This window comes from Bactrocera neohumeralis, chromosome 4 (genome assembly GCF_024586455.1).
Source record: "Bactrocera neohumeralis isolate Rockhampton chromosome 4, APGP_CSIRO_Bneo_wtdbg2-racon-allhic-juicebox.fasta_v2, whole genome shotgun sequence".
Lineage (NCBI taxonomy): Eukaryota > Metazoa > Arthropoda > Insecta > Diptera > Tephritidae > Bactrocera > Bactrocera neohumeralis.
In genome coordinates, this window is record NC_065921.1 from 41,045,571 (window position 1) to 41,062,001 (window position 16,431).

Here is a 16,431-nt window from a genome sequence, read left to right on the forward strand (position 1 = left end):
TCGAGATAAATTATTGAATAATTTTTGTAAATAAAATGAAATTAAAATATATATAATATTGTATGTGTGTGTATGTGTGTATGTGTGTAATTGATTGGCATGCCACCTACCGTTGGTCGACGCTTGCGCGCGCATTTGTAGCTGCAGGAGACACAGCGCGGCTCCAGCGTCAGCAAATCCACCAGGCAGGTGTGCTTGCGGCCGCAGTTGATTTCGCTGCAAGTGGGACGATCGTCTACAAAAAACAGTACAAAAAAATGTTCTACGATTAGTGCCGCGGTAAAAGTTCCATATCCGTTTCATAGGTCAACTAATATGTAAATTGTAATTAAAACTACTTCGAGTATCGTCCCGAAATTGTAAAATGTGTCATAACCAAGTGCCCGACCTACCATAGCAAAATACATTTTTTTGGCAAAATGCGGTTTTTTTATTCAACATAGTTCCTTCAAGGATGATACACTGATTATAGCAAACCTCTAACTTTTCGATACCATTTTTGCAGTGCGAATTGTCCTTTGGCCTCCGTTTCGGCGATCACCTCTTCATTCGACGAAAATTTATTCCTAACGGGCATTCTTTTGAGATCTGAGAGCAAGAAATAGTCGCTGGAAGGCAAATCTGGGGAATATGGTGGTTTCGGAAGCAATTCGAAGCCATGTATTCTTGTCATTGTTTTCAACGACTTGTTACATTTTCTTCAAATGCGGCCGTTATTATTGGCGCTATTATTGGTTCTTCCTTTCTCAAGGTAGTCAATAAAAACTATTCCATCCCAAAATGCGGATGTCACAACCTTGCCAGCCGACTGTTGCGCTTTGAAGCGGATTCATCGTTTGCAGTCCACTCGGATGACTGCCGATTGGACTTTGGAGTAAACTGATGAAGCCATGTTTCATCCATTTTCATATATCGACGCAAAAACTCGATTTTATTGTGCTTGAACATCTCTAAACCCTGGTCCGAATCATCAACTTGCCAATAGTGAGCTCACGCAGCATCCACTTTGTATAGAGTTTTCTAATACCAAATATTCGTGAACGATATAATGTACACGTTCAGTTGATATCTTTAGAGTTCTTGCTATCTCGAACAACTTCACTTTACGGTTATCCAAAATTATTTTGTGGACTTTTTTTTACGTTCTCGTGGGTAACAACCTATTTTGGATATCCACTACTGCATTCACCGTCTTGGGCGCTCATTTCACGATGTCTAACTTTAGCATACCAATCTTTGATGTTTGATTTTCTTCGGACAGGGTCCGGAAACTCCTCATTCAGCCAAGTTTTCTGCGTCAACCGTATTTTTCCACTTCAAAAAGTAAATTTATCAACACGCGACATTGGCCGGATTTGAAGAGAGGAAGGAGAGAAGAGAAAGCTTCTACCATGCTCCTAGTACCTAACACGATTTTCTTAAGTTCCCATTGTGCGCTGTTGTTGATCTTAACAATATTTCCTAAATCACTATTACAACATGAAAATCTGAATAATGTTTATGGCTCTGATACTACCAGAGCCAATCACGAGCAATTTCGGTTTCGTCGTTTCGTTCCATTAACATTGATGTCAAAGATGAATCACGCTCTGGAAAGCCAATTGTAGAAATTATCGATAAAATAATGAAAGTCGCCGAATGATCGTGATCTAATCGCGGTTAGCCGACGCAAAGGGTGGTCAAACCAGAATTGACGGTCAGGACGGTTTTGTTTTATGTTGTGAAATCGGCAAGGAACCATCAAGAACGCTACTCTTCTTCGACCAAATTCTTAATTGTGATATGTACTGCCAACAATAGGATATTAGGTTCTTTTTTGTGCGGACCAGGCGCATTGATGTTACTCGTTCCTGTCTTTAGAATATTAAAATTCGCCTAAATAAAATCTTGTGAAATTCGACGGTCCCATAGGCACAGGTCCTTCTAGGAGTATCCCAAAATGACGTTAAATTAAAAATGGGAATAAGGTGCACATAATACCACTAAAAAAGGTCTTAACTTGAAGCTTAATTTTAAAAATGTTTGGTACTAATATTTGTCAGTAGAAAAATATTAGTATCAGATATTATTCCTATATCTTAAGTTGGATCAAACTAAACACATTGTGTTTAATTTTACTAAAATCGGTTCAGTAGTTTCGGAGTTTACCCCGGACAAAACGTGACACATCATTTATATATATATCGGTAAGTGATTGTAAATACATATATATATGTATATACATAGATACATTTTGTATACATTCAATCGGCTGTATGTGAGAAATTCCAGACTTTTAATTCTTGTTGCGTAACTGTGTAGGTAGGCGAATGTAGGCATAGAGGAAATATATTTTAAAGATAATACGAGAGACAAGTTCTCTGCCTGGGATTATTTGCTTGGAAATTTTGACAATTTTGTCATAGGGATACAATCGCTCATTTTGTTTGAGATATTTCGCATTTTTATCTGTTCATTTAAGCTTAAACAGCAGATATAGAAGATGTGGGTAGAAGGAGAAAACTGATCAGCGTTTCAATTTTCACTGTCGGCGATGATAATTTTTGAGTTTCGGTGAACATTTTTTCATATTATATAATCTGGGTTAAAACGTTCATACGTCAGAACAAGACAACTGCTATGCAACTTCAGTGGACTTGAGATCACTTTCGGAACTTAACTATGTGGGTAGTAGTTGAGTGCTGCCAAAATTACTTCGCAGTGGATAGGGAGAAGATTAAATCTATTTTAGCATGAAGTAAATGTATTCAGCGGGCTTGCTCCAGAAAGATCTGATCAAGTGTAATTATACTTACTCTGAACAGAGTATACTAAGTATACCACGAAGTTTGTAACACACAGAACTTCGGAGACCCTATAAAATGCATATATAAATAATCAGCCTCACGAGCTTAGTCACTTTAGCCATGTCCCCTAGTTTTTTAGGATACCGCTCTGAAATTTTGCACACGCTCTTTTCTCCTCAAGAAGCTGCTCATTTGTTGCTACCGCCGATATCGGACCACTATAGCATATAGCTGTAAGACAAGCTGAACGAGCGGAATCAATGTCCTTGTATAGGAAACTTTTTCATTTGCTGAGATATCTTCACCAAACTTGGGAAAGGTTATTGCCTAAAAGAATAGTGAAGTTCCCGACGAAATTGTTTAGATCGGTTTACTATAGCATATAGCTGCCATACATATTGAACGATTATAATCAAGTGCTTGCATGGAAAACTTTTTAATTTGACGCGATATCTTGAAGAAAATTAGCATGGATTATTGTCTAAGGCAACGGACAAAAATTCTTCACCGAAGAAATTGTTCAGGTATACATAACTATAGCATATATCTGCCATACAAACTGACCGATCAAAACCAAATTCTTGCAGGGAATCTTTTGCATTTGTGAAGGTTGATTTATAGCTTACGTACTTTTCGTAGTTGACGTTTTTTCGTGCTTTAATTATTGTGTTTTTGTTTTAAAAGAACTTTCCTCAGCGAGTTGGAACTCAGAATAAGAGGAAGCAAGCCTGAAGAGTTTAAAAATACTGAAGAAATGTTAACTTTTCGCTACAGAGGAGAAAAAATGACAAATAACCTGGTTAATGGACATCCAAAATATGACAGTTCTTTCAATTGTTTGCAACATTGTTGTAAGGTTCCCCTAATACATATACATATGTACATATATGGCATGTATGTACTTACATATTTCTTTTTGCAACTCCTTCATGCGCCTTGTTTGTTGTTTATGCGTCTGGCACATTTCAAAACTTCACGCAGCAACGAAGGAGTGTGACTGTGAGTATGTGCAACGGCTGCCTACAACAACGACGATGACGGCGACGACGACAACAACTTTGCGAACGACAATGGCCACATGGCGCGAGCGCACTCACGCGCATGCGTTCCTCCAGACACGCTGGTGTAAAAAATTACCTGTCGAATGGTAAAGTTCGCTGACTGGCCACAGGCCAATACACGCAACACAAAGCAGACGCGGTTGTTTTTCACTGTCTGGCGCATTTGCGTCCTGTGGCGGGTGTGCGGTGTGCAACAGCACATATACACACACGCATATGTATATATATAAGTATGTATGACAGTGTGCCGCGAAGAATTCGCCGCGAGTAAAGAGAGAGCGATTGTATCATCGCAATGCAACGGTCATATATTATGCATGCAGCGAACCTTTTGCGCCACAAAGGCCGAGAGATAACGGCGCGAAGGTGGTGTGCGCGTGCGCATGCGCAACACGGTAGCCGTGTGGACATGCGGCCAAGAAATGCAAAACATTGAAAATGGGCGTTGCAGACGAGACTGCAACAGCGATTACCGCGATTACGACTGTGACTCGAAGCGCGCACTGCTGCGGCGGCGACACCGACTACGACTATGGTTTGGCCTGACACTAAGCGGCTATGACCGCGACGTACAGTACGGGCGTATGGTCGCACCGGCAGACAGAGAGACAGACCGACCGACTGACAGCCAGAGGAACGTACGGCAATGAATGTGTCTGCAGCGTGTACAGCCAACCGGTCGTCTGGAGCCGTCAGCCGTTCGAGCGCCTGCACAGCTTGGTCATGTCGCTGCAGTTGTTTACGCGTTGCAACAACGGCAACAATGTGGTAATAACCATTACATACACGCGCGCGCGCGCCGTCACACAGCGCACATGCATACATACATACATATATGAAGGCATTTGTAGCGTTGCCCAACAATGTAACGAACTCAATCACCTTTGGGCCAGACATTATTTTGACGGGAAAATGTGTTGTTCGCATTAAGGTGCAACATTTCGCAAATGAGCGCACGGCGCGACGCTGCCAGCCGCAACTTGGTTACCTTCACAAAAAGCCCATAAATACGAAGGCATACAGCCACCACAACATACATACATACACATGTGCATCGCCGTGGCTGCGCAACCTTGCCAGACAGCCTCAGACGGACGGACGCACGGCCGCTTGGACGGACAGGAGCACATAAACAGACCGTCCGTCGGCCAGGCGTAAGCTCATGAGTGCGCGTCCGCGTGAAAAACAATTTGAATGCTTGAGGTTTATTAATTTTTATTGTTGCTTGTGTTGTTGCAGCTGCACGTCGTAGACAGCGCTTGACAACGCGTATGGTTACTGTTGTTGTTGTTGCGCCGTGTCGCGTCTCATTTATAAGTATATTTGCGCTTCTGCTGTAAGTGGGCATGCCGTGAAGGGTCTCGGGTTTGCCCTCAGCGAGTTAAAATGAAAATTACTTTGGTCAAATTGGTCGTTTTGCTTTCTTTTCGCCGTTTTTTTTTGCATTTCAGTTCGTTTTGAGGAAGCAAACTTTGTAGGCTTAATGTTAGGTAAGTTAGGGTAATTTACGATGGATTCCCATTTGGTGCATTTATCCGTTACTGATAGCCAAACTGATAAGCCAACAAAGTAATTTTCATATAAATGGCTTTCGGGTTAGCAGACGAGTAAATGACGATCGCATTTATAATTTTCTCGGCGGGTTGAGGAGCGTTGTTACTTTTGAGGCACGTAGTTAAAGTCGCATTCATACGTGTTTTTTCCATTCGGTTGATCTATACGCATGGTTATCAGGGCCTGAGGCCAACAGAAAAGAAAAGAAAACGAGGGATATGGATGTGTGGAAGAGTTCTGTTTTCTACTTGGATTTCGAGCTGACTTCCTTCGAGTTAGATCTATAAAGATCGCCTTTGACGATCGCCACGATGAATTACGGTTTTGATATTAAATATGACAATTTGATTATAATATTCAAATCGCTGATTTCCGCCCACGCCTCCACAAAAGAGAAGAAGGATGTGACCAAAGATGTCTTCTATGAGCGCTGGGAGCGCAGCTAAGAGAGCTGCCCCCGCCACGATGTCAAAATCGTGCTCGGCGACTTTAACGCCAGGGTGGGCAAAGAAGGTATCTTTGGCACAACTGTCGGTAAATTCAGCCTCCACGATGAAACATCTCCAAATGGGTTAAGGCTGATCGACTTCGCTGGAGCCCGAAATATGGTTATCCGTAGTTTTAAATTCCAGCATAAGAAAATTCATCAAGCTACCAGGCTGTCTCCGAATCGAAAAGTCACCAACCAGATCGATCATGTTGTAATGAATGAAAGACACGTCTCCAGTGTTTAGACGTGCGTACACATCAGATTCGACGACGAGAAGTTGCAATCACAACAGACAGCCAAACGATTTTCTAGTCGACTTGCACTTCTGCTGTCTGAGAGCACTCGTCAGCAACACGGTATAAGGGAACTATGGGACGGCATGTTAAGCTCCTTACGTACAGCTGCAAAAAAACAATCGATGACAATGGAGCGGACGTTTCATTCGAATAGCAATTACCCGTCTGAAAAACAACAAAACGGCGGGGACCGATGCATTGACGGCGAAGAACTGATAAGGAGCAGGCATCAGGTTTGTAGAATATGGTCGGACGAAAGCATGCCTGACGATTGGAAGTTAAATGTGTTCTGCCCAATCCACAAAAAGGAAGACCCCACAATCTGCGCCAACTACCGTGGTATAAGCCTCCTCACTACCCCATATAAGTTTCTATCGAGCGTGTTGTGTGAAAGATTAAAGCCCACCGTATACAAACTGATTGGACCTTATCAGTGTGGCCTTAGGCCTGGAAAATCCACAACTGATCAGATATTCACCGTGTGCCAAATCTTGGGAAAGACCCGGGGAAAGATAATCGACATGCTACTCCCTATCGTGCGACTTCTTCAATCTACTCCCGGAGAAAATAATTCGAGCTGCAGATCTGAATAGAAAAGGTACAGTCTTCTACAGGAGTGTACAGCTGCTGGCGTATGCAGCAGATCTGAATAGAGAATGTCATCGATATTATTGACCATAAACATCGTGCCGTTAGTTCTGGTTGTGAACAAGACGAAATATCTCCTGTCATCACTGTTGACAGTATTACTTAGAAGTCGTAGATAAGCGGAGTCTACGCCAGTAAAGACGATTTTGAGAAGACTAGATTAATCCCCTTTCTCCATCTGGTATGTCCAGCAAATAAAAGTAAACTGTCTCTCTCCGGACCGCTACTTAGGTATTTATCAACAGCAGAAGAAATGCGACAATGACAACTAAATGCAGGCAAAAGATTATTGATTTTGAATGAATTTGCTCTCGGTGTAATGAAGAAGGTTCGACTATGGTTGGGTCATGTTAGGTTAGGTTAATCTGGTAGGACAATAAGCTACCCATAGACCAGTTTTGGTCTTTTGCGATATCAGATAGAATTCAGCTGCTAGGTCCAAGAGAAGTAGTCATCCTTTAGGATTCCTGCGCCTGACGCGAATTTTAACAGACTCTGCGGCTTCAATATCGATACCTCTTCCAGTGTATCATACCGTGAGTTCCGCAGATGCTTACAGCGTAGTCTTCCCAATGCGTTACAAGTGCACAAGAGATGCTCGATTCTTTCCCTGATGTCCTGCTCTAGACACTTCCTGCAGTCTTCTCGAGGTGTCAGCCTCGCCACCAGACAGTGAGTAGTCTTTTAACATGTGCCAATAGCTATGATATCGGTCACTACTGTTGTATGCCACCAGTTGGAGATTTGTGTTTTTCCCTCGTACCATTTTCTAGACCATGTTGTTGATCTTCATTCCATATTAATTCTTCGTGACTTTTGTCAGTTTTGATTAATTTTAATTGAGTGCTATGAAATTGGGTTACATCCGTAATTTTAGGTATTAACTGTCGACTTGATTAAGGGGTCTCACGCTAGTAATTACGCACCTACGCCATTTCTGAGAACTCATACAAGCCACTTCACTTTGCAAACGAAAGTGGGTGGAGTGCTCGAAACAATTGCAAGCTTGAGACAGACACCAAACGCCTAACTGCACAGACTTTTTGCAGTTATTTACAAAAAATGTGGTTTGTATAAAAAAAAACAACAAAATCGTTAACTTCGGTTGCGCCAAAACTATAATACCCTGCACAAATAAAAAAGACCTTGCTTTTGACCGCTCAGTTTGTATGGCAGCTGTAGGCTGTAGTGATCCGATCTGAACAATTTTTTCGAAGGTTGCCTTGGATAATAATTCGCGCCAAATTCCATAGTCTTCCATACAAGAACTTGATTCTGATCGTTCACTTCAAATGTCAGCTATATGCTATAGTGGTCCGATATCGGTAGTCCGTCAAATTAGTAGCTTCTTGGTGAGATCGATTTCAGATAGATCTCTCGAAAATGAAGGGACTAGTTCGGGTGTATAAACAGACAAGACGAACATGTTGAAGTATATTGATTGACCTCGCCATGCTGATCTTTATACAAAGAGTGATCCAATATAGGTACTGTTTTCGATAGTCTTTTTTGACGATCACGTCAAACTGTCATGTTCGCTCAACTTATGGTCAACATAATAGGCCTACTGAGCGTATTTTTCGCAACACCATCAGCCATATTGAAACCCAACATTCATTATTAGATAATATTCGGCCGCGGAGAGTCGATTCGACGCCGTTCGCAGCAACTCGGACTGACATATGGAACGACTTGGTGCATTTTACCCCGAGATCATAAATTGAAAACATACAAAATTCAGCTTGCGCAAGAACTGAAGCCGCTCGACATTCTTTAGCGACATCGCTTCGCTCTGTGGGCTCTTGAAAAGTTCCAAGAAGATCCAACGTTTTCGAGCTAAATTCTGTTCAGCGATGAGGCCAATTTCTGGCTCAATGGGTATGTATGTAAATAAGCAGAATTGCTGTTTACATCATCGGCCCATATTTCTTCAAAACTGGCGACCGTTATCTCGCCATGATAACCGACTATTTGATGCCTGAAATTGAAGCTTGTGATCTCGGCGACGTTTGATTTCAACAAGATGTGGCCACTTCCCAGTACTTCAGTAAGCAAATAATTTCACGTTTTGAGCCAGTCGAATGGTCACCAAGATCGTGTTAAATCACACCGATAGACTTTTTCCTGTAAGGATATGTAAAGTCTAAGGTCTACGCGAACTATCCCGCTTCGATTCAGGCCTTGAAGCAAAAGATCACGCGTGACAATCGTCAGTTACCAGTCGAAGTGCTCGAACGGGTCATTGAAAATTGGACTCAACGGATGGACCATCTGAAACGTAGGCGCGGCCAACATTTGGAAGAGAAAATTTTCAAAAAATAAATGCCAAAGAATGTTCTTTGAAGTTTCTGTGCTTCTTCTTTAAAAAAGTAAGAAACCTCGAAATGGATTATCCTTTAAATCGATTGAGCTGGTCATACTTATCTTTAAATATATACATACATATATACTCTGGGTGTTCAGGGTATAAAAAATACAAATACCCAAACCAAACTTAGTGAGCTCTAACTATCAGCTGGGGGAAATCTTGTCCCATGCAAATTCACTAATCGCCGCGTTGAATTTCCCAACAATTAATCAAATGCCAATAGAGGCGCAAGCTGTTGACTGCTGCATGCGGTGGCAACCCACATCCGACAACAACAACAATTTATTACAAAAACAATAACAACGTGAAGCATAGCAACACAAGACCAACTATTAAAAATTAATTACACAAATTAAAACCCCCACGAGTGGGCAAAAACAATAGCCATGCATATACATATATGTATGTGTGTACTATATATACATATGCATGTACATATATAATTAAGTATATGGGTGTGTATACGGTGCAACACATTTCAGTCTGCGCTTGACAGACAGGCGAGCGCGTATGCAACTTGCCAGCCATTGATTGAGTGTGAAACTGAGCGATGTGCGGTGTCTGCTGGTGGAGTAATCGGCGGTGGGAAGACGCTGGTGTGATTGTGACGATTGTGACAATCATGTGAAGCGCAGCGCTGTCATGTGATGGACAGTTAACTATGAGTGTGTGTGTGTGTATGGCTGTGTGTATTTGATAATAAGCGGTGATGGTTTGGTTTAATTGGTGACCTAGGATCGGTGAGTGGCTGCATATGTCAATGTGTGTGTGCGATTTTCATAAACTCAACAGGTAACTGGTTTAGTGGGACAGGACTCTGTATTACTGATTTTCTGAATTACTGAGCTTACGTACATACATACATACATGCCTACATATGTACATACTCAGACATAATCACATGTATGTGAGCGCATGGCATGGCAATCTGCTCGCCAACTACTGCTTGAAAGTATTGTAAACGGGTACAAAAACAAAAGCAAATATACAACATCATCAACTATCATACGATTACAACAAATATTTGTCGCTATTTGCCGCAATGACAATAAGCAAAATAAAGGACAGACATTTACCCTATACATACTATACATGCATACATACATATTTACATATATACAATACAAACAAACATATTCATACATATGTACAAACATGCTTAATTATACGTTCGGTCCGGCTAAATCGAACTCCCGGCCGGCTGTGTAAACTCGTTTGCGTCGCCAACGAACGCCTGCTGCCGTGGACGAGGCGTAACTATCGTCCAGCCAAGCTCACACACATGCACACAGACATTCATTTATATGTACATTCCCCAAAAGCCAAATCCCCCTCTGGTCTCCTGGCCGCCGTACAATAGCTCGGCAACAATAACAATTATGATTTGGTTGCCGTAAAAGTAGCAAAATATTGCTTCTACAACCGAATGCTTGTTGCCGTGGAAAGCGCTCTTCGGCGGCGAAAAAAATTCCAGTAGTTGGTATTTTTCGTAATTGTTGCTAATAAAAAAGTGCAATTAAATATTTTACGGCACTTTTCCTCAAACATGTGCAACACCGGCAACAGCAACAACAGTGAGTCTTAAGAAGTAATTTTTTATACCCGGTGCTTCGTAGAAGCACTCAATTGGTTTCGGTTCCGACTGTTACTAAAAAAAGATACACATTTTTTCAGAAGAACTAAAAATAAAATCCTAGCTTTTGGAAACTCCAGATATTAATCACAAAATCTGTTCTCCTAAACCTTATTTTGATTCAAGCGAAGCTGGGTGCTTACAGGGTTGTTGGTTTGAAAGCTCTGTTATCCTCAGAAATCTTCGATTTTGGTAATCACTTACTTGCCAGTTTACTCTTTGCGGTTTCTTCTGTGCGCTCAAAGTTAAGGAGAAGCTTCTTCACGGTTGGTTCGAAATTCAAACTTTCCTTCAATCAGTCTGTCAACTCTAGATGTTCAAACCACTGAAACGGTTACTGCGACATATATATAGGCCATGTCCTCACTGACCGTGCTCATGAAATTTGTTAGTGTTTTCTTAACCTCAATACTGATTGAAGTGATCTTGGTATTTTGAGATACGGATGCCAGGGCGATCGCTGTTACTTGCGTCTTTGCAAGGTCCTTCTCTCTTCTCTCAGTTTTATTGATTCTAGAACACTTATTGACTATTCCCTTTTGCGAAAGTGCGGTTAAAACAATTTCACTCTCACTTTCTAAACTATTCAGAAGAACTGTCTGGTGTCGCAATCAATCATGTTGGCATATTTGTTATGGGTTCAAGTCCTTTTTTCGATGCATTGTCGATGCATTTATTAAAGTCTTCTCTTGACGAACAAAAACCAACCAACCTGCTATATGGTGCAGATGCATGGGCGATGACGACATCTGTTGAGTCGGCGTTATGAATTTTCGAGAGAAAGATTCTGCGGAAGATTTATTGTCCTTTGCGTACTGGCAACGGCGAATACCGCAGTCGATTGAATAATGAGCTATACGAGATTTACGGCGACATTGACATATGTAGTTCAGCGAATCAAGAGAGAGAGCGAAAACGCTGGCTAGGAGGACATATCGTCCTAATGAATGAAAACACTCCAGCTCTGGAAGTATTTGTCACAGTATCCTCCAGAGGACGCAGAGGAAGAAGAAAATCTCCACTCCGTTGGAGAAACTAGGTGGAAAAGGATCTGGTTACACTTGGCATCTCCAATTGGCGCCAAACAGCGAAAAAAATTCTTTTGAAGGCGAGCAAAAGTAAGAAAACAAACCATCTCTCCTCAAGGTTGTGCGAAGGGTTTGAGATCCGCCGCGTGAAAAACGCACTCAATGAAAATGATGACTCGACTATAAACGCGTAAGCGGTGTCTACGCCAGTAAAGAGGAAGGAGGTTCAGTTTAATTTGAAGTGAAAAATGCGTCACATAGAACGTCAACGTTTGTTAAGTTACGTTTGAAGCTTCGTCCAGTCTTTTTAACTCCGAAGTTCATAGATATTTGAGCCGAGTTCTAGATAGTGCTGAACAAAGGCATAGAAGGTGTTCCAGGATCGCTCTCAAGTTAACTTCTCTGCACTTTTTGCGCGTAACGTTATCACGTATGCACGTCCGGTTCGCATGTGATGCCAGTAGGCTTTGACCTGTCAAGAGGCCAACAGCCGTCTGGCAGTCATTTCGAGATCGTGTGAGGAAGAAGCAAGCGAGTTGTCCTGAGGGTCTCTTACCATTGCTTTTATGAAACAAGATCTTTTTTTCAGTTTACTGCAAATGTTTCCTTAAACTCATCGTCCTTCAAATCTATTGATACTTATGTATGTATATCCAAGGCGGATCGAAAAAAACTACAGAAGATTAAATTACTCGTTCTTTTCAAAACAGGATCCTTACCCATACAACCTATCAAATCCTTTTTCGGCAGACGGTTGTAGAATTCAGGTTTGAGCTCGGCATCGTTAGATGCTGATAACGCAGAATTCACTTCTCTTTTCTAAATCTCCAAATTTTCGACAAAAGTATAGACAAACGAACCGTCTTAACTATTTTATTTGAACTAATGAAAGATTCACCATTATTTCAAATGTAACAGTTATAATATTCCAGAGCATCAGAAACACCGGGTATAAAAATGAGTGCTGGACACTAGCACCACGCCGCCACTCCCTCTTGAAAACCAGTTCACCAAGACGTTGCGTTGCTGGAACGTTGTCTCATCGATGTTTTGGCTAATTGCTTTGCATTTATAGCTATCGGACGGGCTACTGGAATTGCTTGTTCGGCCTTACGGGAAGTGGGTGTTAACATGCCACAATTCATTCAGTCGGTGTTAGTCAGATGTGCGAATGCAAATTTCATATGAAATTATATTTGATTAGGCGAGTGGCAGCACCGGGAGGGTGGAGTAATATTTATCAATGTTATGCGTGTGCTCGGTTGTATGTTGGTATATGTGTGTGAAGAATGTTCCGAGATTAGTGACTTGGTACATTTCCGACAATACGAGAGTAATGGCAAACTATTATTAATGACACAAGGCGAAATTAAATCGCAGGGACTAAAATTACTCGTATGCCCAAGTGTGTTTTCACAGATATGTGTTTATAAGCAGGTAGAAATACGGTAGTAAGGTTGGGAAACAAAAATATATGCTTATTTTTGGTTAAAACTCATCGTAGCAGGTATACGGGCGGTAATATCTAGCTCCGGTAGAATGTAATAAATCTAGTTGGTGCATAAATATAAAATCAGACTAGGTTAGGATACGTTAAGGGTCGATCCTAACAGTGATATAACTTTGACAGCTTAGATTGGCGATCCGTTGCGGTACGTAAAACCCCTCTATAAAAGATCATAGGATCCCTACGAATCGACAAAGCGCTTTCAGCTTATAACAAATTTGTTGAGGCAGCTAATGACAGTTTCGGCTGTGTCTTCTAGTTCGCCGATGGTAAGACTGCTAAGACGTTTCAATCTCAGTCTCGCAAAGGCTGGACAATGAAGTCCAATAGGCCAATAGTATCTTGTAGTCACTCAGGAGCGGATCATCGATAAAACCCTGCTTAGCGCACGCGAGGTCCTTAGTCCAGTGCTAGAAAGCAAGACGCCAATAAAGGTCCCATTCCGGTGAAGTAGTTTGATGCTATATGTAGTGAGGACAGATACTCCTTCATTAGCTTTGGGCGCACAGTTAGCTAACTAAACACTACTTTTGGTGAGAGTCCCCACATTCTCCTTATAGCCCCTCTAGCTTTCCTTTCTCTCTCCTGAGTTTTTGCTCTCTGGGAAAATTTTCTATTAAAGAGAATCTTCCTAGGTATTTCACCTTATCAAATGGTTGAAGACTCAGGGTAAATAACGACTTTTTCAATTTGGGATTTAAGGACTTAATGTGTAAAAAAATAGGTGTTTCTTCACAGGCATTAAAGAACATGCTTCTTATCTTATCCCCTTGTTTGGATATCAAAAAGTTGTCACAGTGTTTGATTGTTCAGTCTATAAAATCTTCTTGAGAGTATAGCTCCCTCAATGTGTTTTTGTGTTTTCATACTGCATTATCTTATATGGTATTGGGACGTCTAATATCACTAAAGAAAACTCCGACCTTAGCTTATTAACTAAGTTTTTTGAGTTGGAATGTGAGAATTATCCAATGAAAAACTTGGTTTATGTTCGCCAACGGCATATATATTTATGGCAATGCCGCGCTATCACTTGTACGTCAGTATGAACCCCGCCGTTGCCTTAGTTCGGCGCCAGACACCGCTCACACCAGTCACCAGTCAATCGAGGCGTTAGCTAAAAGTTTCATAACTCTAAAAATGCCAGATTATTGAGTGTCTCTATGCGAGGAGATGCCAACGAGTATGCGCACTATTTTCGATAACACTGACAGATATCCACATATATCAATAAGACAATCTGCAAAGCATCTAGTTTCAGAATTTTTTAAGAGCTTGCAAAAAAAAACGCATAAAATTGCTAAAATCTCATCGGTTCTTTATTTGAAACGTTAGATTGGTTCATGACATTTACTTTTTGAAGGTAATTTCATTTACATTTATTTCCTTAGTCCAACCTTGTTTGGATATGAAAGTTGTACGCTAATCGTGTTTGATTGTTCAGTCTATAAAATCTTCTTGAGAGTATAGCTCCCTCAATGTGTTTTTGTGTTTTCATACTGCATTATCTTATATGGTATTGCGAGCTTTGACGTCTAATATCACTAAAGAAAAACTCCGACCTTCAAAGCTTATTAACTAAGGTCTTTGAGTTAGGAATCCAGTGATTATTATCCAATGAAAAACTTGGTTTATGTTCGCCAACGGCATATATATTTATGGCAATGCCGCGCTATCACTTGTACGTCAGTATGAACCCCGCCGTTGCCTTAGTTCGGCGCCAGACACCGCTCACACCAGTCACCAGTCAATCGAGGCGTTAGCTAAAAGTTTCATAACTCTAAAAATGCCAGATTATTGAGTGTCTCTATGCGAGGAGATGCCAACGAGTATGCGCACTATTTTCGATAACACTGACAGATATCCACATATATCAACAGCGAGACAATCTGCAAAGCATCTAGTTTCAACTGGTACACAAGTAAGTACAACCATTAGTTATGGTCCAGCTTGGCAGCGCTGCAGCTCTGTCTCCGTCTCCTTGTTTAAACTTAACACATTATTATCATTATTATAGCCTCTACTCTTCTACGCTTTCGACTCCGACTCCGACTTCGTCTTCTTCTTCTTCTTCTACTGCGCGATAATGACTCTGGCTACAGCCGATAATATATGAGTATTCGAGTATTTAAAATTAGCTTAATGGTCTGAAAGAAAATTAAGGCATAAAATACAATTGCTACTGCCACGTCCACGGCTACTGGTCTTCAGCGCCGTCGACACTTGGACCAAGCCAGCGCTGTGAGCAGTCACTCGTCAGCCAGCCATCTAGGTGATGCATCGATACGTCGCTGCAGTCTGCATCCACTTCGGTGGGGAAGAGGCGGGGTGTAAGGGGTGCCGCCAGCCAATAAACGACTGCCATTCTATTACGACTGCGATGGTTAACTAACTAATAGCGGTGTTGTTATTGCACGTCTGCGGCTGCAATGCAAAATGAGTAACTCATAAATTCTGCACACCAGCACCACCAAACGGGCAGGTGTACATGTGTAAGACAGGTAGCTGAACGTCGTTTATCGCTGCAGTTTGCTGACTAACTTATGCTCTTTATTGTCTCGCATTGTTGTTGTGTTTAGCACTACCGACGGTGCAACTTAACATTGCAACAGCCACAACAATAACAACAACAATGACGATCTTCAGTGAGTTGTGTAAGGTTTTTTGGTTGCTTTGTTTTTGTAATTGCTGGCACGTTATGGTGGGACATTATAAGTTTTATGATCATTGAGGATAAATGAAAATATTTAACGTTGATTCCTGTGCGCGCGACAGGAAGTCCACTGCTGGTTTTCAGCTTTGTTGTTGCTTCACGTACTTCATTCCCATTCCTTAGCACTTAGGACGGTGGTGCGTAACCAGCACTGTGCCTTTACCTCTGGATCCTGACTCAAATCGAAAGAAGTAAATATTGTTTATTACCTTTGTAAGTACACACATATGCTAGGCATGTATGTGTGTGTCTGTATGTGTTAGTGGTACACGCCGTTTCTCTCGATTTATTAATTATAAGCCCTTAAAGTAATTAAAAATGCTTAATACAGCTGGGCTGTCAAGAGA

At 41.4% G+C, this 16,431-nt stretch overlaps 1 protein-coding gene across 2 annotated transcripts in view; it reads right to left on the minus strand.

Annotated features, from left to right (window-relative positions):
* LOC126755290 (uncharacterized) overlaps positions 1-16,431 on the minus strand; it is a 78,878-nt gene that overhangs the window by 4,129 nt on the left and 58,318 nt on the right. For both annotated transcript variants that reach the window (XM_050467752.1, XM_050467751.1), the window contains exon 8: positions 111-235. In XM_050467752.1, the coding sequence (XP_050323709.1) occupies positions 111-235 (125 nt within the window). The remainder of the gene's footprint in view (positions 1-110; positions 236-16,431) is intronic.